The sequence below is a fragment of the Martes martes genome (genome assembly GCF_963455335.1).
Source record: "Martes martes genome assembly, chromosome: 3".
Lineage (NCBI taxonomy): Eukaryota > Metazoa > Chordata > Mammalia > Carnivora > Mustelidae > Martes > Martes martes.
In genome coordinates, this window is record NC_137890.1 from 152,006,903 (window position 1) to 152,025,261 (window position 18,359).

General features: G+C 50.0%; 1 protein-coding gene across 3 annotated transcripts in view; it reads right to left on the minus strand.

Annotated features, from left to right (window-relative positions):
* Positions 1 to 18,359, minus strand: part of TRAF3IP1 (TRAF3 interacting protein 1) — a 58,234-nt gene that overhangs the window by 18,121 nt on the left and 21,754 nt on the right. For all 3 annotated transcript variants that reach the window (XM_080798765.1, XM_080798764.1, XM_080798766.1), the window contains 4 exons: positions 18,129 to 18,212; positions 15,407 to 15,530; positions 15,166 to 15,202; positions 12,503 to 12,579 (listed from right to left, as the gene is read on the minus strand). In XM_080798765.1, coding sequence (XP_080654891.1) covers positions 12,503 to 12,579; positions 15,166 to 15,202; positions 15,407 to 15,530; positions 18,129 to 18,212 — 322 coding nt within the window. The remainder of the gene's footprint in view (positions 1 to 12,502; positions 12,580 to 15,165; positions 15,203 to 15,406; positions 15,531 to 18,128; positions 18,213 to 18,359) is intronic.

An 18,359-nucleotide genomic window follows, 5' to 3' on the forward strand; every position in this document is an offset into this window, starting at 1 on the left:
CTGTACAAACACCTACTCTTCCCTACTGCCCACAGACATCCAAAGAGTAACTGGGGAAGAAACAAACTGCACAAATCTGGGATCCTGCTGAGCCCCTGCCATGGGGTAGCTGGACCCAGTGTTCATCTCATGGCTTCTGGGGTGAGGATGGGATGCAGACAGCACAAGGAGTCACATGAGAGCATGCTAGAGAAGGACCCTCCCAGGGCTCCAGGCCTCAGACCCATGTGCCCTGCAGGCAAGAGTCAAGGAACCTGCGACAAGTCATTAACAGTTGACCATGGAAGCATGTGGGCTCCAAGCTCCTAGGATCTCAAGCCATGGAACAGGATGTGAGCTCCTGCTTCTGACCAGCGGCCCTCGGGAGACAAACCCCCAGAAAGGATCAACTTCTTCCAAGAGGGAGGGAAGGGCATCCAGCCCCAAGGCTCCCCAACTACTGTAAACCAGGTCACTCCTCAGACTTCAACTGTTCTAGGGCACAGGAAGTATTTTTATAAGAATTAACTACATAAAATTAACATAATCTTGATTCTAACACCTAACAACAACAGCACACACACAAAACAGGCTAATGTCAGTTGACCATGGACTTCTGTTTTAAAAGATTTGTAAGTTGGGGTGCCTGGCTGGTTCAGTTGGAAGAGCATGTAACTCTTGATCTTGGGGTTGTAAGTTCGAGCCCCACAATGGATGTGCATATTATTGAAAAATAAATAAAACCTAGGAGTAAATAAATAAATATACTAGTAAACTGAATATTATTTTACATCAGATAAATGATAGACCATGACCAAGCAAAGGTTACTTTAGGAATATAAGAACTGCTCAACATCAGGAATTCTATTAATATGCAATAATCTCAACAGCTGCCAAGAAAATAATGTTTGATAACATTGCACATCCATTTCTTTTCTTTCCTTTTTAAAGATTTCATTTGACAGAGAGAGTGCAAGGAGGGGGCAGTGGCAGAGGGATAGGGAGAGATGTGGCACCGGGATCGCGACCCGAGCCAAAGGCAGAGGCGTAACCAAGTCCCCCAGGCACCCACTGCACAGCCATTTCTGATTATCGTCCTGCAACAGTGCCCACATATGGCAGGTGAGGGATAAATCCTAACTTAAACCACACAGTAACTTGTAATCACAAAATAAGTTTATATAAGGCTTAAAAAAAAAAAAAGGCCAAATAAATACCAGTAACGTAAGAGTCCAACTGAGAAATTAAAAGGACAACAGAATAAACACAAAGAAAGTAGAGGGAAATGAAGAAAACAGGATAAATTGGTGAAAAGAATAAAAATACAAAAGAGAAGGCCAATGACGCCAAAAGCGGGTGGTTTAAAAAGACTGACAAACTTCTGAAAATACTGCTTCAAAAAAAAGGAAGAAAAAGTACAAATAAGTAGTAGTATTAATAAGAACAGAACAAAACTAAATGACAAATAAAGCACATGTTTAAAGAATTCTATCAAGAGCTTTTGCCAGGAAACTTGAAAATTTAAAAGACACTGATGACCAAAACTGACTCAAGAGGAAAGAGAAAGCCTGAATCTTCCCCTAATGTAAAAATAACAGCCATGCCCTAAAAGTTCCCATCATGCTCAGATGGGTCTACACACAAGTCCACAAATTACCGAGAAACACACCATTCCATCATCTACCATTTTTTCTAGAAAAGACAGAAGGAGGGGCGCCTGGGTGGCTCAGGGGGTTAAGCCTCTGCCTTTGGCTCAGGTCATGATCCCAGGGTCCTGGGATCGAGCCCCGCATCGGGCTCTCTGCTCAGCGGGGAGCCTGCTTCCTCCTCTCTCTCTCTCTCTCTGCCTGCCTCTCGGCCTACTTGTGATCTCTGTCTGTCAAATAAATAAATAAATAATCTTAAAAAAAAAAAGACATAAGCTTTAAAAAAAAATTACTAATGAGACATCTTATATGCTTTTTTTTTTTTTTCCTAAGTCTTCAGAATCCACTGCGTATTTTATCCTCACCCTGTGTTCAGTCTGGCCTGGCTGCTTTCCACGTGCTCAACCCCCAGGGGACAAGCAGTGTCATGCTTGCTTTTCCTAGTTATCCAGGTAGGCTCTGTCGTAGGCCATCCTCCCCCAAGAACCCGAGAGTAGTACCTTTTGAGCCCTGGAATTACCCCGATGCATCGTTCCTTATTTCTACATGTGCAATGCCAACTGGACTAAACAACAGGAACCCTGAGTCAACCTGTTCCTCCACAAAGGTTGTGGCTATTGTCCCCTCTTCCTTGGGTGTTTACGGCTGCAGAGCACAGGTACAAGCAAATCCGACTTTTGTTCTTTTGAAAAGAACCCAAGGTTTCTTGCAATATGTTCTTTCCTGGAACATGAAAGCTCCTTTAAGGGTAGACCCACAGCAGGTTCCATTCTTGCTCTCTGTGAAAGTACCAAAGTGCCTCTAAAAAAAAAATCAGACTTCGTTTAACATCCCATTAATTTAGGTCAGGAAGCTTATCACTTTTATCACACTTCACTTTGCAATCTGTCTTGCTGTCTGAACTCCAATCCCCCCACTGGGGCAGAGAGCCACGCGGCAAGAGGGCTGCGCCTGCTCCCAGGGCCTGCGGTCAGGAGTCATGTGAGAGAGGCTGAAGGCAGCACCTGCTGGTCAGCAAGGGGCTCACTGAGGCTACAGGACCCCCGCCACGTCCTCTTCTCCTCCAGAAGCACCGTGAGAACATCCACCGACCTTCCAAATGCAGGTCTGCTTATTTCATTCTGCCAAGTGCTGCCTCATATTTGATCATTTGTTCCTTTCTGCCTCCCTCTGTCTCTTCTAACTTTTGTTCCAGGAGCTGAACTCATCTAGGCAACAAGTTAAAGAGAACTTACGTCTAGCACTGTGCTAGCCACGGAAGAGTCACGGGTCTCCCCGATTAGATTCCATTCCAGAAGAGAGTCAGTGGCTGGTCTTTTCCTCCTGAACCACTCAGTCCTAAAGCCTGTACACAGGCCAAGCACAAAAGCATCTGCACCAGGGTGGGGAGGGGGAGAGCCATGGGGCCCGGAGTAAGGACATCCATGTGGGCAAGAGGAGCAGCAGCCAGCACAGGGCAGAAGGAGTCCTACATGGGCAAATGGCTACCCCAGGGGTAAGCAGGAGCCCACCCACGCGGCAGGATTTGTTGGAGCCTGAGGTGGGTGAAGAGGGCAGGCATGCGGGCCAGGGAATCAGCAGCAATGGGAGAGGGGGTTCATTCACTAAGGCGATCTATCAGGAGAATGACTGTCATGCTCCTCATGAGTGGAGAAGGGAATTATCAATACAGAACGGGAGGAAACTAACACGATCCCGTGGTGTGTGCGAGCACATGGGCATGCGCACGCATACACACACTTTTCCTGCAGCTCTGACTACCAAGAGGGCCCAAGAGCCAAATACCACACAGGGACGAGTGTGCCCAACAGCAGATCCTGCTTTTGAGACACCAACCTCCACTAAAAGGAATGAGAAGAAATGGCTGGTTTTGGGCCTGGGGCAGGGCAAGGCAAGATGAGCCTACAACATCTCCGTGAGCCAAAAAGGAAGGAAGAACTCGAAGAACAACAGGGCAGACTGTGAGGACACAGACGCCAATCTGAAGGAGCCCCCGCAGGACAAATCTGGGGCAATCCGAGCACCAACACATGAGTCAGAGTGTGTCAGCCCCTGAGTAAGACTGGAAAGTGAGCCCACGATGACAGAAAGAGGTGACAAAACGGACAGAAAGTGAAGAATAGGAGACTTACACATCCCAGAACATGCTAGTAATTACAAAGGGAAGCGGAGGCTGGAGATGGTGGAGAAGCCGGCAGAATCCACCCCCACCCCCAACCCCACCCGTCATGGGACAAATGAAAACGCACGCCCGGTGACGGGGTGCAGGTGGAAGGGCCAGCCTCCCCCGAGAGTGACTGCAGCCCAAGAGGCACGAGCACACGTGCCTCCCTGAGGGACCCTCTCCAAAACAGCCTGCGCGGTCTCTGAAGCTAGCAGAGTCAGGAGAGGGAAGGACAGACAATGGCTCTGGCCTGGGAGAGCCTACAGTGCGGTGAGCACTGGGCGCCTGGACAGCGGCCATGGATCACGTCCCTGTCCTCGTCTGACACAGAATGACCCGGTTTGCAGAAATTCCTCACTCAAGTGCTCAGCAGTGAGGTCAGCAATCTGTAGTCAAGTAGTTCGGGGTGGGGGTGGGGGCGGCTTCTCCATATCAGACCCACAACCTCTCTGGCACGTGCCACTGCCCCAGCCCCACATGGCAGCAGCTCACCCTGCGCTGGGGCAGGAGGACTCTGGCTGCCACCCACAGGATGGGCTGTGGGGAGGGCTGGCCTTCCCAGAACCGGAGCCGCGGCGGGCGCTGTCGGCTGAACCCCGACTGAGCCAACAGGACCCTGGCAACAAAGACCCCACGAGGAGGACAGTGCAACGCACTCCCTCTAGACCCTGAACGTGGTGGTCAGGCATCTCTGAAGTAGCTGAGAGGACTCAACCTTCGTAACTTTGAATGTCTGACCTGCTTCTAAACCTGCTTGTCTTCAGAAGTTGTTTTTAACGTTGTATAAAACCATTAACTTTATTCAGTCTGTTTAGTTGTTCCTTTTACAGCATGATTTTCTATCATTTTCCCCTGCAAACGAACTCTCTATAGTACCATAAAGCTTTCATAAGCTACCTGGAAACTTAATCAGTACCAAAAATACAAGTATTTAAAAATTACTCCTGAGTTTCAAAATCTAACTGAACTTTCAGAACGCATCTTATGAGTAACACGGAGTGTGCACATCACAGCATAATTCAGACATGTCCACACACAGTGTGCTTTATTTACAATGCCTAAATAACTTCATATCTAAAATAAACACATTTCTGTTTTATTTTAATATCTTTTTTTTCCTGTAAGGGATTGAAGAATATTCTGTAAAATTTGGCAAACCCCTGACATAATGTAAGCTCCTGGCAAAGTGGCTGTCAGTCATGGCCTCGGGGACACGGCTTTTCAAGGGCTCTGTTAATTAGCAAAGGGGTCCCAGCTGGTGGGGAGGGCTCTTCAGCCAGAAAGAAAGGTTCGGAGAATTCCACCCAGAAACCTTGATCATGCTCCAGTATGAAAAATCATAACATGCATCACTGCTACAAGCAGGAATCAAAGTATTTTAATGTCCAGAGCTTCAGTCTCCCGTTACTATAAAAAGCCCCAGAAACCCATTTCCTGGAGAAACAGGACAAAGCAGTGGCCCCGGTTTGCCCATGTCAGCTCCTTCTGAGCCTGATTCCTCAGGTTCAGCTGAAGCCAAGAAAGCCTGACTCAGCAGCCGAGCCTGTCCCTCCAGCAGCAGCTCGCTTCACTGGAAGCCACTCCTCAAGTGAGAAGTCGACAGACAGGAACGACCCAGAGACAGGAACCAGGAAAATAAAATAAAGGCATTTCTCATTTCAAACAGTGAGCACAAATGGGTGTGTTTTAGAAAGAACAAAAATAACTAAGAAATAAGGGGAAAAGTTACCAGGAAATAAATTTCTTTGTTCAAAGAGAAGCCAAAGAAACGTGGAATTTCAGGACCAAAGTAATTCTGGAAGCAACTGCTCTACCAAACGCTGACAAAATCCCTGTGTGCCCGCTCCACACAGGACAGGGCCTGTGTCCCAACATGCACCTGCCATCCCCAAGGAGCCCGTGTGCCCGGAAGCTGGATAAGCAGCGGAACGCAGGCCTAGAGCATGAGGTCACACGCGGGCACACAGCTGAGAGAGGAAAGCCCCTGTGGCTCCCTGTACCGCTGTAAACTGCGAACCACCTGGGTGAGCAGAGACGTGGGAGACCCGGCCCAGGGCGCCACTCCCAGCAGAGGAGAAAGAAGCCAGACCACGCCAACAGCTCGCCCAGGCTCAGCCACAGTGCAGGGCTTTCCAAGATCCTTGTTCCCTTACACACCCTCCTCATGTCTCACCAGCTACGTCTGAAAGTCTTCATGCTTCTCCAGACCATCGAGAAAGGTTCAGCAGGACCAGGCCATCCTCAGTGTCCCCCTGCCGGGGGCCCACACTTGCTGGGAGGCTGCAGATTCCAGAACTCATGGGACAGAGTCCCTTCTGTCCCCTTACTGCTCTCTGCACAATCTGCATCAGTTTCCACTGAGCTTCACGCGTCTTTCACAGTCCCTGATTGACTCGGATCTGAATTCTAATCCTTTTCATCCTGAGGCCACCAGAGTATCAACCCTCCTACCTCAGGGATGCGCTGCAGGGACAGTGCCCACACCCACACCCGCACCGCCGGGGACCTGAGTTCCAGCTACACACGCAGGCTGGCGTCTGTGCACAGCAAATAGAACACTGACAGAAATAAGGCCAGAATGGCTTCTCAGGCCCAACTGACTAAATCTGGAAGAGTTATAAATACAAAATGATGTGAATGTTAAACTGGCATTTTGGGTAAAAATAAAATCTTTTCTTTTCTTTCTTTCTTTCTTTCTTTTTTTTGAGAGAGTGCACACACACACACAAGCAGGGGGTAGGGCAGAGCGAGAGGAAATGAGAGTCCCCTGCAGGCTCCAAGCTCAGTGTGGAGCCCAGCGCAAAGAGTAAAATCGTTATTCGCCATAAGATCACTCACTGCACAAACATACTACCCAGCAGGTAAGGACCACTCAGTCTGGAAATGTTTGTCAGGCCAGAGCCGATCACATCCTTAGAATCCTGTTTTCTTAAGTCATGTACACATTTCCCTGCAGATAAAGTATTCTGATAGTTTACCCATATCATGGCCTTTGTACATACAAAGAAGGCCTATTTACGCATAATTATTGCCATGAAGTTCACACACATATGAAGTTCGGATGCTTCCCAAACCACTGTCCCAGTCTATAATGTTTCCATGCCACACATCTCCAAGCATTTTTAGGTGATATTATTGGTTATTTGCTAGCAACAATTTTATATCGGAAACCTAAAATCCCCCACCAGCATACTGGAAGACACTGTGCTACTTGGGAACAGAAAACTATCGCCTTGTTTCCTAAAATAAATAACTCACTCTTTACAGCTGAAGTCAGTGTCAGCAACAGCCAGTTTTGCTACTAACGTCTCATCAGCGAAGAATGTCATAGCATATGTCCCCTTTATTTCACAGCAATTTAAATGGAAACAGGATTTCTAGCAAAAGAATATCCATCCAATAATACTAGGACCACAAACATGCAAACTAAAAATACTTTCATCGGGTACAGACTTTGAGCTAAGGCATGATTTCTCAGGAGCCTTTTTCTAACACGGTTCAAGTATTTGTGATGAAACTGCACCACCTCGTGACCAAAATAAGAAATAACTGGAAGGTCTACTCAGATCACCAAAGAGAAAATCAGAACCCCTGCCTTTCACAGAATTGAGCTGACAATTGTTCACTACACACTACTTGCTGTAATTGAAACAGAACATGTTCAGGGTAAAGTCACTTTATCCACCAAGAGTCATTTCAAGATGCACATTTCCAAATACACGCTTCTTTCAGATCACTGTCCAGAGACCGCAAGCACAACTCCACGGGGCCCGCAGCACAACACTCACCGAGAAGGACATCAAATACATACATTCACGTCAAATTAAGCGCACGCCAAGGTCTCATCTGAAATGTACAACCTCCAGAGGACACGGTTTATGTGAGCAAGAAGGGGGAGAGTAAAATCACACAAGCTTTAAATGAACTAAAAAAGAAACCCACTAAGAGAAATACTCTATTTCAAAATAAAGAACTTCAGTGAAAAGAAAAAGCATCTAAAACTGACATTTGATTAGAACTGACCCAAAGCAGAGAAGCCCAACCCAGAGAACGTACAGGATCAGGAGTGAGGAGTGAGGGCACCGTCTCTGAAATGGCCAGCTAGCATCCAAAGCATCTTCGTTTATAAAGTTCAAAAAGCAAATACTTTTAAAGCAGAAGAAACACTAATAAAACTGCTTTTCTGGTTGTTTTTCAAAAACTTCCTCATAAATCTGAAGGAAAAAAAAATGCTGGCATGAGCTAGTACCTTACTATTAACCAAGTTTATATTTCCTCTTGAGAAGACAGCGAGTCGGCCAGGATAATGAAGACAATGCTCCGTCTGATGCACGTTTGTTCTGTAATGGATTATTCAAATCCGTGGGTACAATAAGAGGTAGCTTTCCTTCCAAGGCAATGCCAAAGGCTGGCCTGAGGGACGGCTCGACTATAAACTCCTATCTCTTCAGCACTGAAAAAACAGTGCTCCCCCAAAACAACAGGAAGTCCAAGAGAAGAAGCACAATTTACATGAAAAGCAGAGAAAATATCTACCATCTGAATGTTTACGTGAGACCGAAGACAAGCAATTATGACAAGAGGCCTGAGCACAGAGTCTCACCACCACCTCTTTGCAAAATCCATCAGGAGCACTGAAGTCTGGACCGAAAGCCCAGGAAACAGACGGTCTGCGAGCTCTCAGAAACAGCTGTAAAAGCCGACCTCAGACCAGACCCCAAAGAAAGGCTTCAGTCCAAATAATCAATAACACACAGACCGTATTCTTCGAACACGAAATTATATTAGGAATTATCCATAAAAAGATTTTCTAAAAACACTTATGTTTCAAAACTAAAGAACAGGCTCCTAAATAGCCCACACGATAAAAAGAAATAAAGTATTTCAAATTAAAATTCAAAGAATTTTTGATATTAATATTTAATAAATTTAAATAAAGCATGCTTAAAGAGAAATGTATGGCCTTGGGGCACCAGGGTAGCTCAGTCGGTTGAGCATCCGACTCCTGATTTCAGCTGAGGTCATGATCTCAGGGTCCTAAGACCAAGCCCACATCCAGCTCTGTGCTCAACACAGAGTCTGCCTGAGATTCTCCCCCCACCCCCCACTCCCCCTCCCCACCTCACATGCATGCACATGTGTGCTCTAAAACAAATTTTAAAATTAAAAAAAAAAAATGTATAGCCTTAAACATTCATTTAAAGTGACAAAGACTAAAAATGGACAAGCCAAGTATTTTCCACAAGAGACTAAAAACATAAATAACCAAAGAAATTATAAGGAAAAATAAGGAATAGAAATCAGTGAAATGAAAACCAAAGCGAGTATCTATGAGACCAGAAGTTGGGTCTTTGCTAGAGGGTGACTTTTTTAATAGTTTCTTTAAAGTCTCATCAAAGAAAACAAACAAACAAACAAAAAAAAAGATTTAGCAGGAAAACTGGGAACTATAGATATATTTTTATAAAATCATAAAAGCACAGGTGAACCATCTTGATGCCATGACTTAGTAAAAGGAGAAGGAACAGTTGGCTGCAGAGAGGCTAGGGAGGGCCTGGCGACGGTGGCTTCTGCTCTCCCTCCCACGGCCAAGGGTCCTCCCCTGGGCGCAGCCCACACGTGGGGGACAGGTCGCTTCCAGAAACCCTTGGCCCCCAGCCAGGTGGCCGGTCTCCTCTACCCACCCACGTGCCTTGCAAATACCGTCATTTTCTGAGCACACCAGGCAGCAAGACGACTGGGCAGATCTATCCTGGTTGCTGGCTGAGCAAACCAATGCACCGAATAACGGTTTCACTTCACATGCCTTCGCGGCGAAGATCTGACCGGAACCACAGACGTGGGAGTGGGACGCACAACTTCTGAGAAGCCTCAAAGGAAAGGGGCGGGCTCCTGTCCTCCGCTGCTCCTCCGTCCCCTCCCTTCCTGCTGGCCGCACCTGGACGGCCTCCTTGGGCCACGAGGGGCCAAGACGCAGAGGTCACACACATGGGGGATGGGCAGAAGATGCCTGGGCCACTGCTACATCCACCCTCTGGCTCGGGAGCTGAAGCGCTCCCCCCTCATCTAAGCCACTGACACTTGGGGTCTCTCCTTCACTCACAGCCCAACCCAACCCAAAGGAACAGAAAAACAGAAAACACCCACTCAAGAAACTGCCTTGGTTAGACAAACAAAGGGTCAGTCTGAAAGAACAGAACAGCTACAGCAACCCAAGTCGTCCAGCTAAGAAAAGAGCAGGAACTGGCAGTTGGACAGAATCACGTCAGCCGTGAAGGAAACTCACATCACAACACAAGAAATTAGGGACACTGAGCACCGCGAGTGGGGCGTGGGCGGGGGAACTGCGTTTGCGGGCACTGTGGCGGGAGCAAGGAGGACACAGCTGATTCTCAGAAAGACCCACGCACGCCAGACTCTTGCTCATCGGGTCCGCCCCAAGGGACCAGTGGTCTCCGTGTACATAGGATGCACAGGATGCTCTCCACAACTTTCCCTCCAAAGGACTGAACCCCCAACAACCCCTATGCCCTCACTCAACAAGCGGACACACACCCAGGGCATGTCCGCATCAGGCACGACCCACAACAAAAGGAAAGGAGCTGTCCCAACAGCATCACCCCAACGGGGACAATGACAGAGAGGGGCTAGCCCGGACAGGAGCACAGGTACCGAGCCCACACGGCCACACGTCTGGGAAACAAACCAGAGGGACCAGGAACAGAGCAGCAGCCGCCGGACTGGGCAGGAAGGGGGTCCCCCCTCGCCAGGACCTGTGGGCGGCAAGGTCCTCCATCCCCAGCGCAGGCAGCACAGCCTCTCAGCCACGGGAGCACACCTGGGCACCGCCGGCACCAGTTCCTAACTCTGGGCCCACACCAGCGCCAGGCTGCAAAGCCTTCCCGCCACACAGCCACACAAGCTCCCACTGCTGCCAGCACTGCAGCCACTGCCAGGCTCCATGTGTAGGGCCCAGAAGCCGTGACAGCCCATGTGGCCCCCCATGAACACGTGCGCACCCCTTCCCCTGGCGGACCCGTGGGCACCTGAAGGCCAGCCGATGCGCCCTGGAGCCCGAGTGCAGGTACACCTGAGCCCCCGGAGCCAGAGCTAACGAAGACCAAAGAACCAGGCGCCCACGCAGGGAGGGCCTGGGAACAGCACACCACCCGAGACAAGCACTGGCCTCATAGGCCCGCCCCAGGCGAGACCCATGACTGCCAAGCGCAGGCGGTGGCCTTTCGGGTCAGGCTGGCACCAATTCTGACCCGGGGACCAAGGGCCCTGGGGACAGCGGGGCTGCGGCCAAGGCAGAAAGGACATCAAGTCTCCCCGAAGGTTTTAATTTCTTTTATTTCAAAACCTCAAAGCTGTTTTTTGAGGGCCCCCGAGTGGAACTGCAGCCTGATGCCCCTGTGCACACCAATTACGGCAAGGCTGGCTCATGCCCCAGCTGTGACGCACATGCGGCCCCAGCTCCGACCCGACTGGCTGTGCTGTCTGAGAGCGGCCTATGTCCACCACCGAGGACACGGATTCCCTGCCTCTCCTGCAGTCAGAGCCTCCAGCCTAAAGCGCACCCCAGCGGGCAGCCTGTGGCATGGACCCAGAGCACTGTGCAGGGCAGGCACAGGCGGTAAATGGGGACCCCCGGAGCCTCACCCTCACCCACATCACAGCCCCAAGCGACACACTCGTGGTTTCCAAGCGGCTCCCAAAAATACCGCCAGGGCCACAGGGCAGCCCTCCGGCCACGAGAAGGACGAGGCCCTGCTAAAACCCCACAGCAAGGGGCACCTGGGTGGCTCAGTCATTAGGAGTCTGCCTTCAGCTCGGGTCATGATCCCAGGGTCTTGGGATCGAGTCCCACATCGGGCTCCCCGCTCTTCGGGAAGCCTGCTTCTCCTCCCACTCCCCCTGCTTGGTTCCCTCTCTCGCTGTGTCTCTCTCTGTCAAATAAATAAATAAAATCTTAAAAAAAAAAAAAAAAACCACAGCAAGAGGCCGCGGCCCGTGCAAAGGCAGTTCTCCCTCCAGACGAGCGAATAGGGGTGCCGCCAACTAAAGCCCCGGACAGCACTCTTCTCCTGGGACTGTTCCCGGACCCCTCCAATGTCGCTCGCAACTACACGATCCCCTCACCAGCTGTTTCTGGCCACGTATTCATGAAAAACTAGGACATTTTGGGCAGAATCATCTCTGCGTGTGAGTGTATAAAACATACTGGAAATGTCGGCTGCCAATAGAACTGTCTTTCTGTTACAGAAGTGGGTAAGTGAAGACATATTCTTATTTTTGAAAGTAGCTGTGACTTCTGAGGCTCACTGCGTGGCCTGCAGGTATTTATCCCAGGGTCACAGGCCCAGGGGTGGCGGCTGGTGGGAAGCTGGGGGTCCCAACAAGACCACAACTACAAGGAAGGCAGTGGGGAGGCCAGGCTCCAACAGCACCTGGATTTAAGCCAGACATGAAAACTCCCCCATCTCTTATTCTGCAATCAGCCAGAGCCAGGTGGCCCGCCTCCCAGCTCTGCAAGCAGGGAGAAGGGACTGGACAAGGCAGGAAGGGGACAGCCATGGGGTCAGAGCAGAACAGGCCTGTGACCTTGACTCCAGGACACTCAGGAGCAGCCCTGGATTTTCTATCCTTCCAAATGAGGAGGTGGGAGGGAGCACAGAAGTCTATCAGCACATGCGCAGACATCACCCCTTACCTTCTCTCCAGGTCTGGGTGCCCGCTGCAACTTCTCATAATCTTTCTTGGTCTCCAGAATCTTTTTCACAAGTCCTCCTGTTGAGAATCAGTGGTTTTATGTTATTCTCTAAGGAGCTATTCTACTCTAAATGGGTGGAGGGGTGTTCTTCCTCTTTCTATAATGAACACAGCTTCAAATAATCTTTTTTGATAAAAGAGTCTACTGCAGACTGATACAGCGGGTGATAGAAATTAACTACAAAACTTTAGAGTGTTTCAAAGAAATCAGCTCCTCAAAGGTTAAAAAAAAGACAGAGAAAAACTTTGGAAATAGAAAACAATTAGGAGGAAATAGCTTAACATTCTAGATGATAACCATTTGTCAAACAGGCGTGGCAATCCTAAGCTGTTTCTAAGCACAAATACTCCTTTTATATTAGGTCAAAAGTCTTCAACTTCCCTAAAAAAAAAATAAAAATAAAGAAAAAGGAAGAAAAGAATTGCCTATGGGGTAAATATCACACAAAACATTGTCTTTGGTACACAGCCTCATCCAAACACGCATCCACATGAAAGCGGCCGTGGACGCTCGGGTCGGCGTCCCGTGAGCAGTGGTGAGGGCTCGTCCACACTGCCAAGGGACAAATGTCAGCACACACTGCCCAGTCACAAGAGCAAGAGGGACACACGGAGATACTGCCAAATACACACACACACACACACACACCACACACATGTATTAACTTGTAATTTTTTTAATCAAAGTGTAAGCCATATTCCTTACTGTTACCTACAGGGGGAGTGAGAGGACAAGGTAGAGGCCCCTAATCTCAGAATATGCCTCCTCTGGTACATTTGACCTTGGAAATGGGACTACTTTACAGAAATAAAACAAAATTGTATCAGATTTTTCAATGCCTAAAAACTGAAACCAAAATGGAACCCATAAACCTAAGAACATCACGCTGGCAAGCAGAGCCTAACAGAATTGTTCTGGAAACTTACAACAGAGTAACTGGCTGTCCATCCCTGACAGGACATACCTGAGCACAGACAGACCCCGACAAAAACCCTACACTGTCTCCGGCAAACTGATGTCGCTGATAGCTGGTGGTGTTCCAAAGGTGCTGTGCATGCATGCCAGCCACAGGGTGAAGCAGACAGATGCCTGACACTGGGAGCCAGGATTTTTGGCATGAGATAGACATTCATGTAAAAATCAAAAATTTAGAAAAGAGTCTAGAATAGTAAAGCTGCACTGGAAATATCAGTATGAGCTTGGATACATGTTCTCATTGTTTTTAAAAAAAGGTAAGAATACCCTTACGAACAACCACGCAGAAGTAATGTACAGTCAGGCATCTTGGAGAAACGGAGGGCTCCAGCCTTGGGGCAGGAAATACACCAAATGAGCCTGGAACATCTGGAAGGATGCAAAGGAAGCTGCAAAGTCTCCCAGGCTGTGTCAACAAGCCCCAGAGAACGGCTCCAACAGGCGCCCACCAATTACACGCTGGGCAATCTGAACATCGGTGAGAACTGATCTGGTGTGAAATGAGGCCCCTCAAATGCATTAGAGGAAAACCCATGATTTCACACAAATATCATACAGCTATCAGCAACCACCACCCCACACGACCTCTTCAGTCACAATGATGGTGCCAAGACACAGATTGACTCTGAGGAAAACCCTCCTCCTAGGGGCTGTGCCACAGCACGGTCAGAGGCTGGGCAGGGTGGGGAGCCCTGCACCACGGCATCCTGAAGAACCCTGAAGAAGGGAGGGTGCATGAGAACATCACCATCCTGCAGCCCTTAATGATCCAGGCTAACGTCACAAGCAGACATCAGGAAAAACCAACACCACCTGCCAGTATTCTTGCTCAAAACCTGCATCTGACCAAGTCTCTGGGACCAAGTTACAAGAATAAAAGAATGTGTAAAAAACCATACCATGGGCATGTAATAAGCAACACTCAACTATGGGAAACTCTAAAGGACAACCAGTTTCCTCTGCAAATACATTACAAGGGAAAGGGGAAGGAGGGAATGTACAGGTTAAGAGAGACCCAAGAGTTCAATCGACTCCAATGGTAGGACTTTATTTGGATTCTGACTCAAACTAGAAAAAAAATACACAAAATAACTAGAAAAACTGTGATGATATCAAGAAATTATTTCATTTTTATGGTTATGTTTTTTGAAAGAGAGCCCTTATCTTTTAGAGCTACACCTAACATGTTAACCGAAGACACGATCTTCTTTAGGACTTGAGAACAGTCTAGGAGAGCAGGGGTCTGCAGCAGCCAGAGGCTTACAGAAAACATGAGCCAATCACCATGGACACCATGTGACGGGTACAGGGGGTTCGTTGGACTACTCTCTCTGCTTCTGCAAATGTTTGGAATCAAAGAAGATACTTGAGAAAAGGAAAAGTAATATTACAAATACCGTCGATTGGGAACAACTCCAGAGGTCTAACCCTTAATCTGAAGTGCATGCCACATCAGAAGCCACTGACAGACGGTCCCAGGGTCCCAAGGCCCAGGGCCCATCGGCTCTGAGACTAAATCCACCAACCGAGGAGGAGCCCATCCATGCACCAGTATACCACCAGGACCAACACAGGGCGCATGGAGCTCCCGTGTGCGAGACCCTCCCACAGCCACGCCTGCCACTCACCATGCTTCTCCTCAGCCTCCATGTCTACCGCAGGCACCTGGGCAGGAAAGCAAGAAGGAAAAAGCTGATTCTTGACATGCTGCTTCCATGGATCTCCTCAAGGCAATGACACAATTAAAGAAGGCAGAAATCTGACTGAAAAATCAGAGGCTCGTTTTGTCTACATAAACCTCAGTGCTGGATCAGGAGTTCCAAGGCCAGCCAGGGGCAACGCCAGAAACAGATGCTCCCATTAACTCACCACTTCCAGCTCTGATGTCTCAGGGAGCTGGGGGGCAGCCTCTACCACAAACTGATTGTCGTCCTCGTTGTCAGAGTTCTGCGCATCTACGATCACACTGGCAATGATTTTCCCACTTCCTGTCCTAAAGAGAAAAAGAAATCAGGTTATATAGGAAGGGCTGCTGATCGCAAGTCTGCATCAACCCCCTGCATCCCAGGCTCCAAGAGAGGAGTTTAACCACTACCTGCCTACCTGCCTCTAGAATGTCACAAAACCCAGGTGTGGAAGCCAAATGCAGACCCACGCCTGGGTCTCTATGAGAGTTGCCCTCTGTGCTCTCTCCACCCCTGCCCCCTCCCTACACCCCTACCTCCCGAGGGCCCTCGGAGCCTCACTCCTCCCCTGGCTTCACTCTCTGGACACCAGCCCTCCACCTGTAGCCCCTCACCCGGGGAGCCCTAGTCTTCGAAGTCACAAACATCAAGGCAGGGGTGGCAATGCGGCCCCAGACCCCTGCCCCAACACAGAAGCCTCCTCCTGGCTGCAACTCCCTGCCCAGCACCTCTTCTCCACCAAGACCTACCATAACTCTGGGCCAGTCCAACACCAACTGCCTGGCCCGTAGGCCTGGACCTGTCCTTGCAGGTGACTATGTCCATCCAAGGGCTCTCTTAGACCTCCTGCGGCCACCTGCTGGAACTGCCCTACCTACTGTCACCCCACTGCAGGCCACCGTCAGCTGCCCTCTGCTTAGGCCCTCACGCCGACCACAGTGGGCCCAGGTCACAAGGTTCCAGACCCAGACACTCACCAGCTCCCCATCAGTCCCACCTGCCTTCACTTCTCCCCTAGCAGCGTTAACACAACCCTGCTTTACTGAGTGCCCTTAACCCCCCATGCCCTACGATCACTGGTACACACACAGACACACCCTCTCCCTTGCTTCAGGGCAACACACAAGGTCAGTAGGAAACTGGTGCACTTGGGTATGAGCTCTCAAAACAGTACACATTTCCCCCAAACACCCTCAGCTTCTTCGCTGGGCCCTTCAATCCTCACAGGCAATGTCCTGCCTCCACCAGGGCCAGCCTCACCACACCCCATATCTCCCCCAAGCCCTGCACCCCTCGAGCCCCTCCCACACACCATCCCTCATCAGCAAGCCCTCTCCATTCTCCCCTGCCTCAAGTAGCAGCCTCCCATGGCCAGGCCCAGAGGGAAGGCAGTTTTCTTGTGCTAACTGTGTCTTCCAGATCATTCTCTCTCAAGTCTGCCAACTCTGACTCCACACCACAGCCTCTCTGGCCCTCAACCCCTTGTCACCGCTGCCAGCTGCCAGGCAGCCCCCCTGCACTCCTGGCTCCCTGCCAACACTGCCCACGTCTTTACTGAGAAACAGCCCTTCCCAAAGCCTGGCTCTAGGGTCCCCAAGCCCTCCTGCCACCATCCTGCTTCCATCACCCAGCACACGTCCAGGGTCACCCTTGGGCACTGCCACTGGCAGCAAGCCCCCAACCTCAAATCTGAGCACCCCACTCTTGGACCACCATCGCCCACATTTCTGTTTTTTGTCCCCGCCCAGTGCCCGCACCAGGCACCTGCCCACGGCAGGGGAACAAAGTCCTCGGCAGCACTTCACACCACGTGCACTTCACACCGGAGGCAGCTTCGCACGTTGCGCCACAGACCTCTGGGCCTACAGTCCTCCGGGTGGGGCTGCCAGTCCAAGGGGGACTTTCGACCTCACCCCTGCCCCACTGCCCAGCTAGATACCAAGAACATTCCCTCTAGGCCCTCCCAGTCCTGACACTACTCGGGGTCTCCAGACATAGCCCCACAGAAGGCTGGGGGCTGGGGGAGGACATGACCCCAGATGAGGACCCTCTGCTCAGTCTGATGCCCGATCTCTGGGAGTGGGGCTCTGGGCCTCCCCGCCCAGACTTGCTCTGAGTTCACAAGACAAGTGGAGCTCTGGAGTGGGGGAGAGGGAGATCAGCTTCCAGAACTCACCTACACACACCATCCCCTCCAAAGCCAGTCCCTCTGTGTCCCCCCACCCCTCGGGGACGATGTTGCAACAATCCTCCCACCCCCACAGCTCCTACCTCCCCAGTTCCCCGTCTCCGCAGATCGGTCCCATCACCAGAAACATGCGCCAGTCTCCTTATCTCAGAAACAGTAACAAGTAACGTTCCCACAACCTCCCCCTCCTGCCACCTCCTGTATCAATCCTTCGTTTCCCTGACAACGCAGCCACACCTGTCCCCAGTTCCTACCTCCTGCTCTATTTCAAACCATGCCGGTCTGGCCTGCTTTATTTTTCCATTTTTATGTTTTGATTTTTTGTACTTTCCTCTAAAGATCACACTACATCCCCAGGGATAGTTGTAACACTTAGAGAACCCTGTCTGTGGCTTGCTTTCATATACTTTATGACTTTCTGATCTTTTGTCTTACATTTGTGTGCAATTAAGCCTTGAAATCTTTTTTTTTCCTATTTTCCCCCTTGTTGCTTCTATGCTTAGAAAATACTCCCCCCCGCCCCCAACTTCTCTCAAAGAATAACTCCCCCACCCCCAACCCCATGCTATAAATTTAAAGCACATTTTCTCTTTAGCTAACTGAAGTGTGTGGCCGGGGGCATGTGGCCTGACCCGGCTTCCCCACAAGTCAGCTGGCAGTGGCCCCACCCCGCCCCGCCCCCACCCCACCCAGCACAGCCCACCAACAGAGGTCTCACCTGTCTGGTGTCAGCGCCTCCACGCTGTCCTGGCGCTTCACACGGGGGGGTGCTGGCCTCGCACTCCCAGGCCGAGGTATTCTTCTAAACCCAAACAGGGAAAACCAAAGAGGGGACATGACACACTTGGACATTTCAAAGTAGATGACAAGAAACAAAGATCAACAAACCACTAATTTCCCGCCATCAACATGCTCGTTGGGACACAGTCTGCAGAATGTTAAGAACATC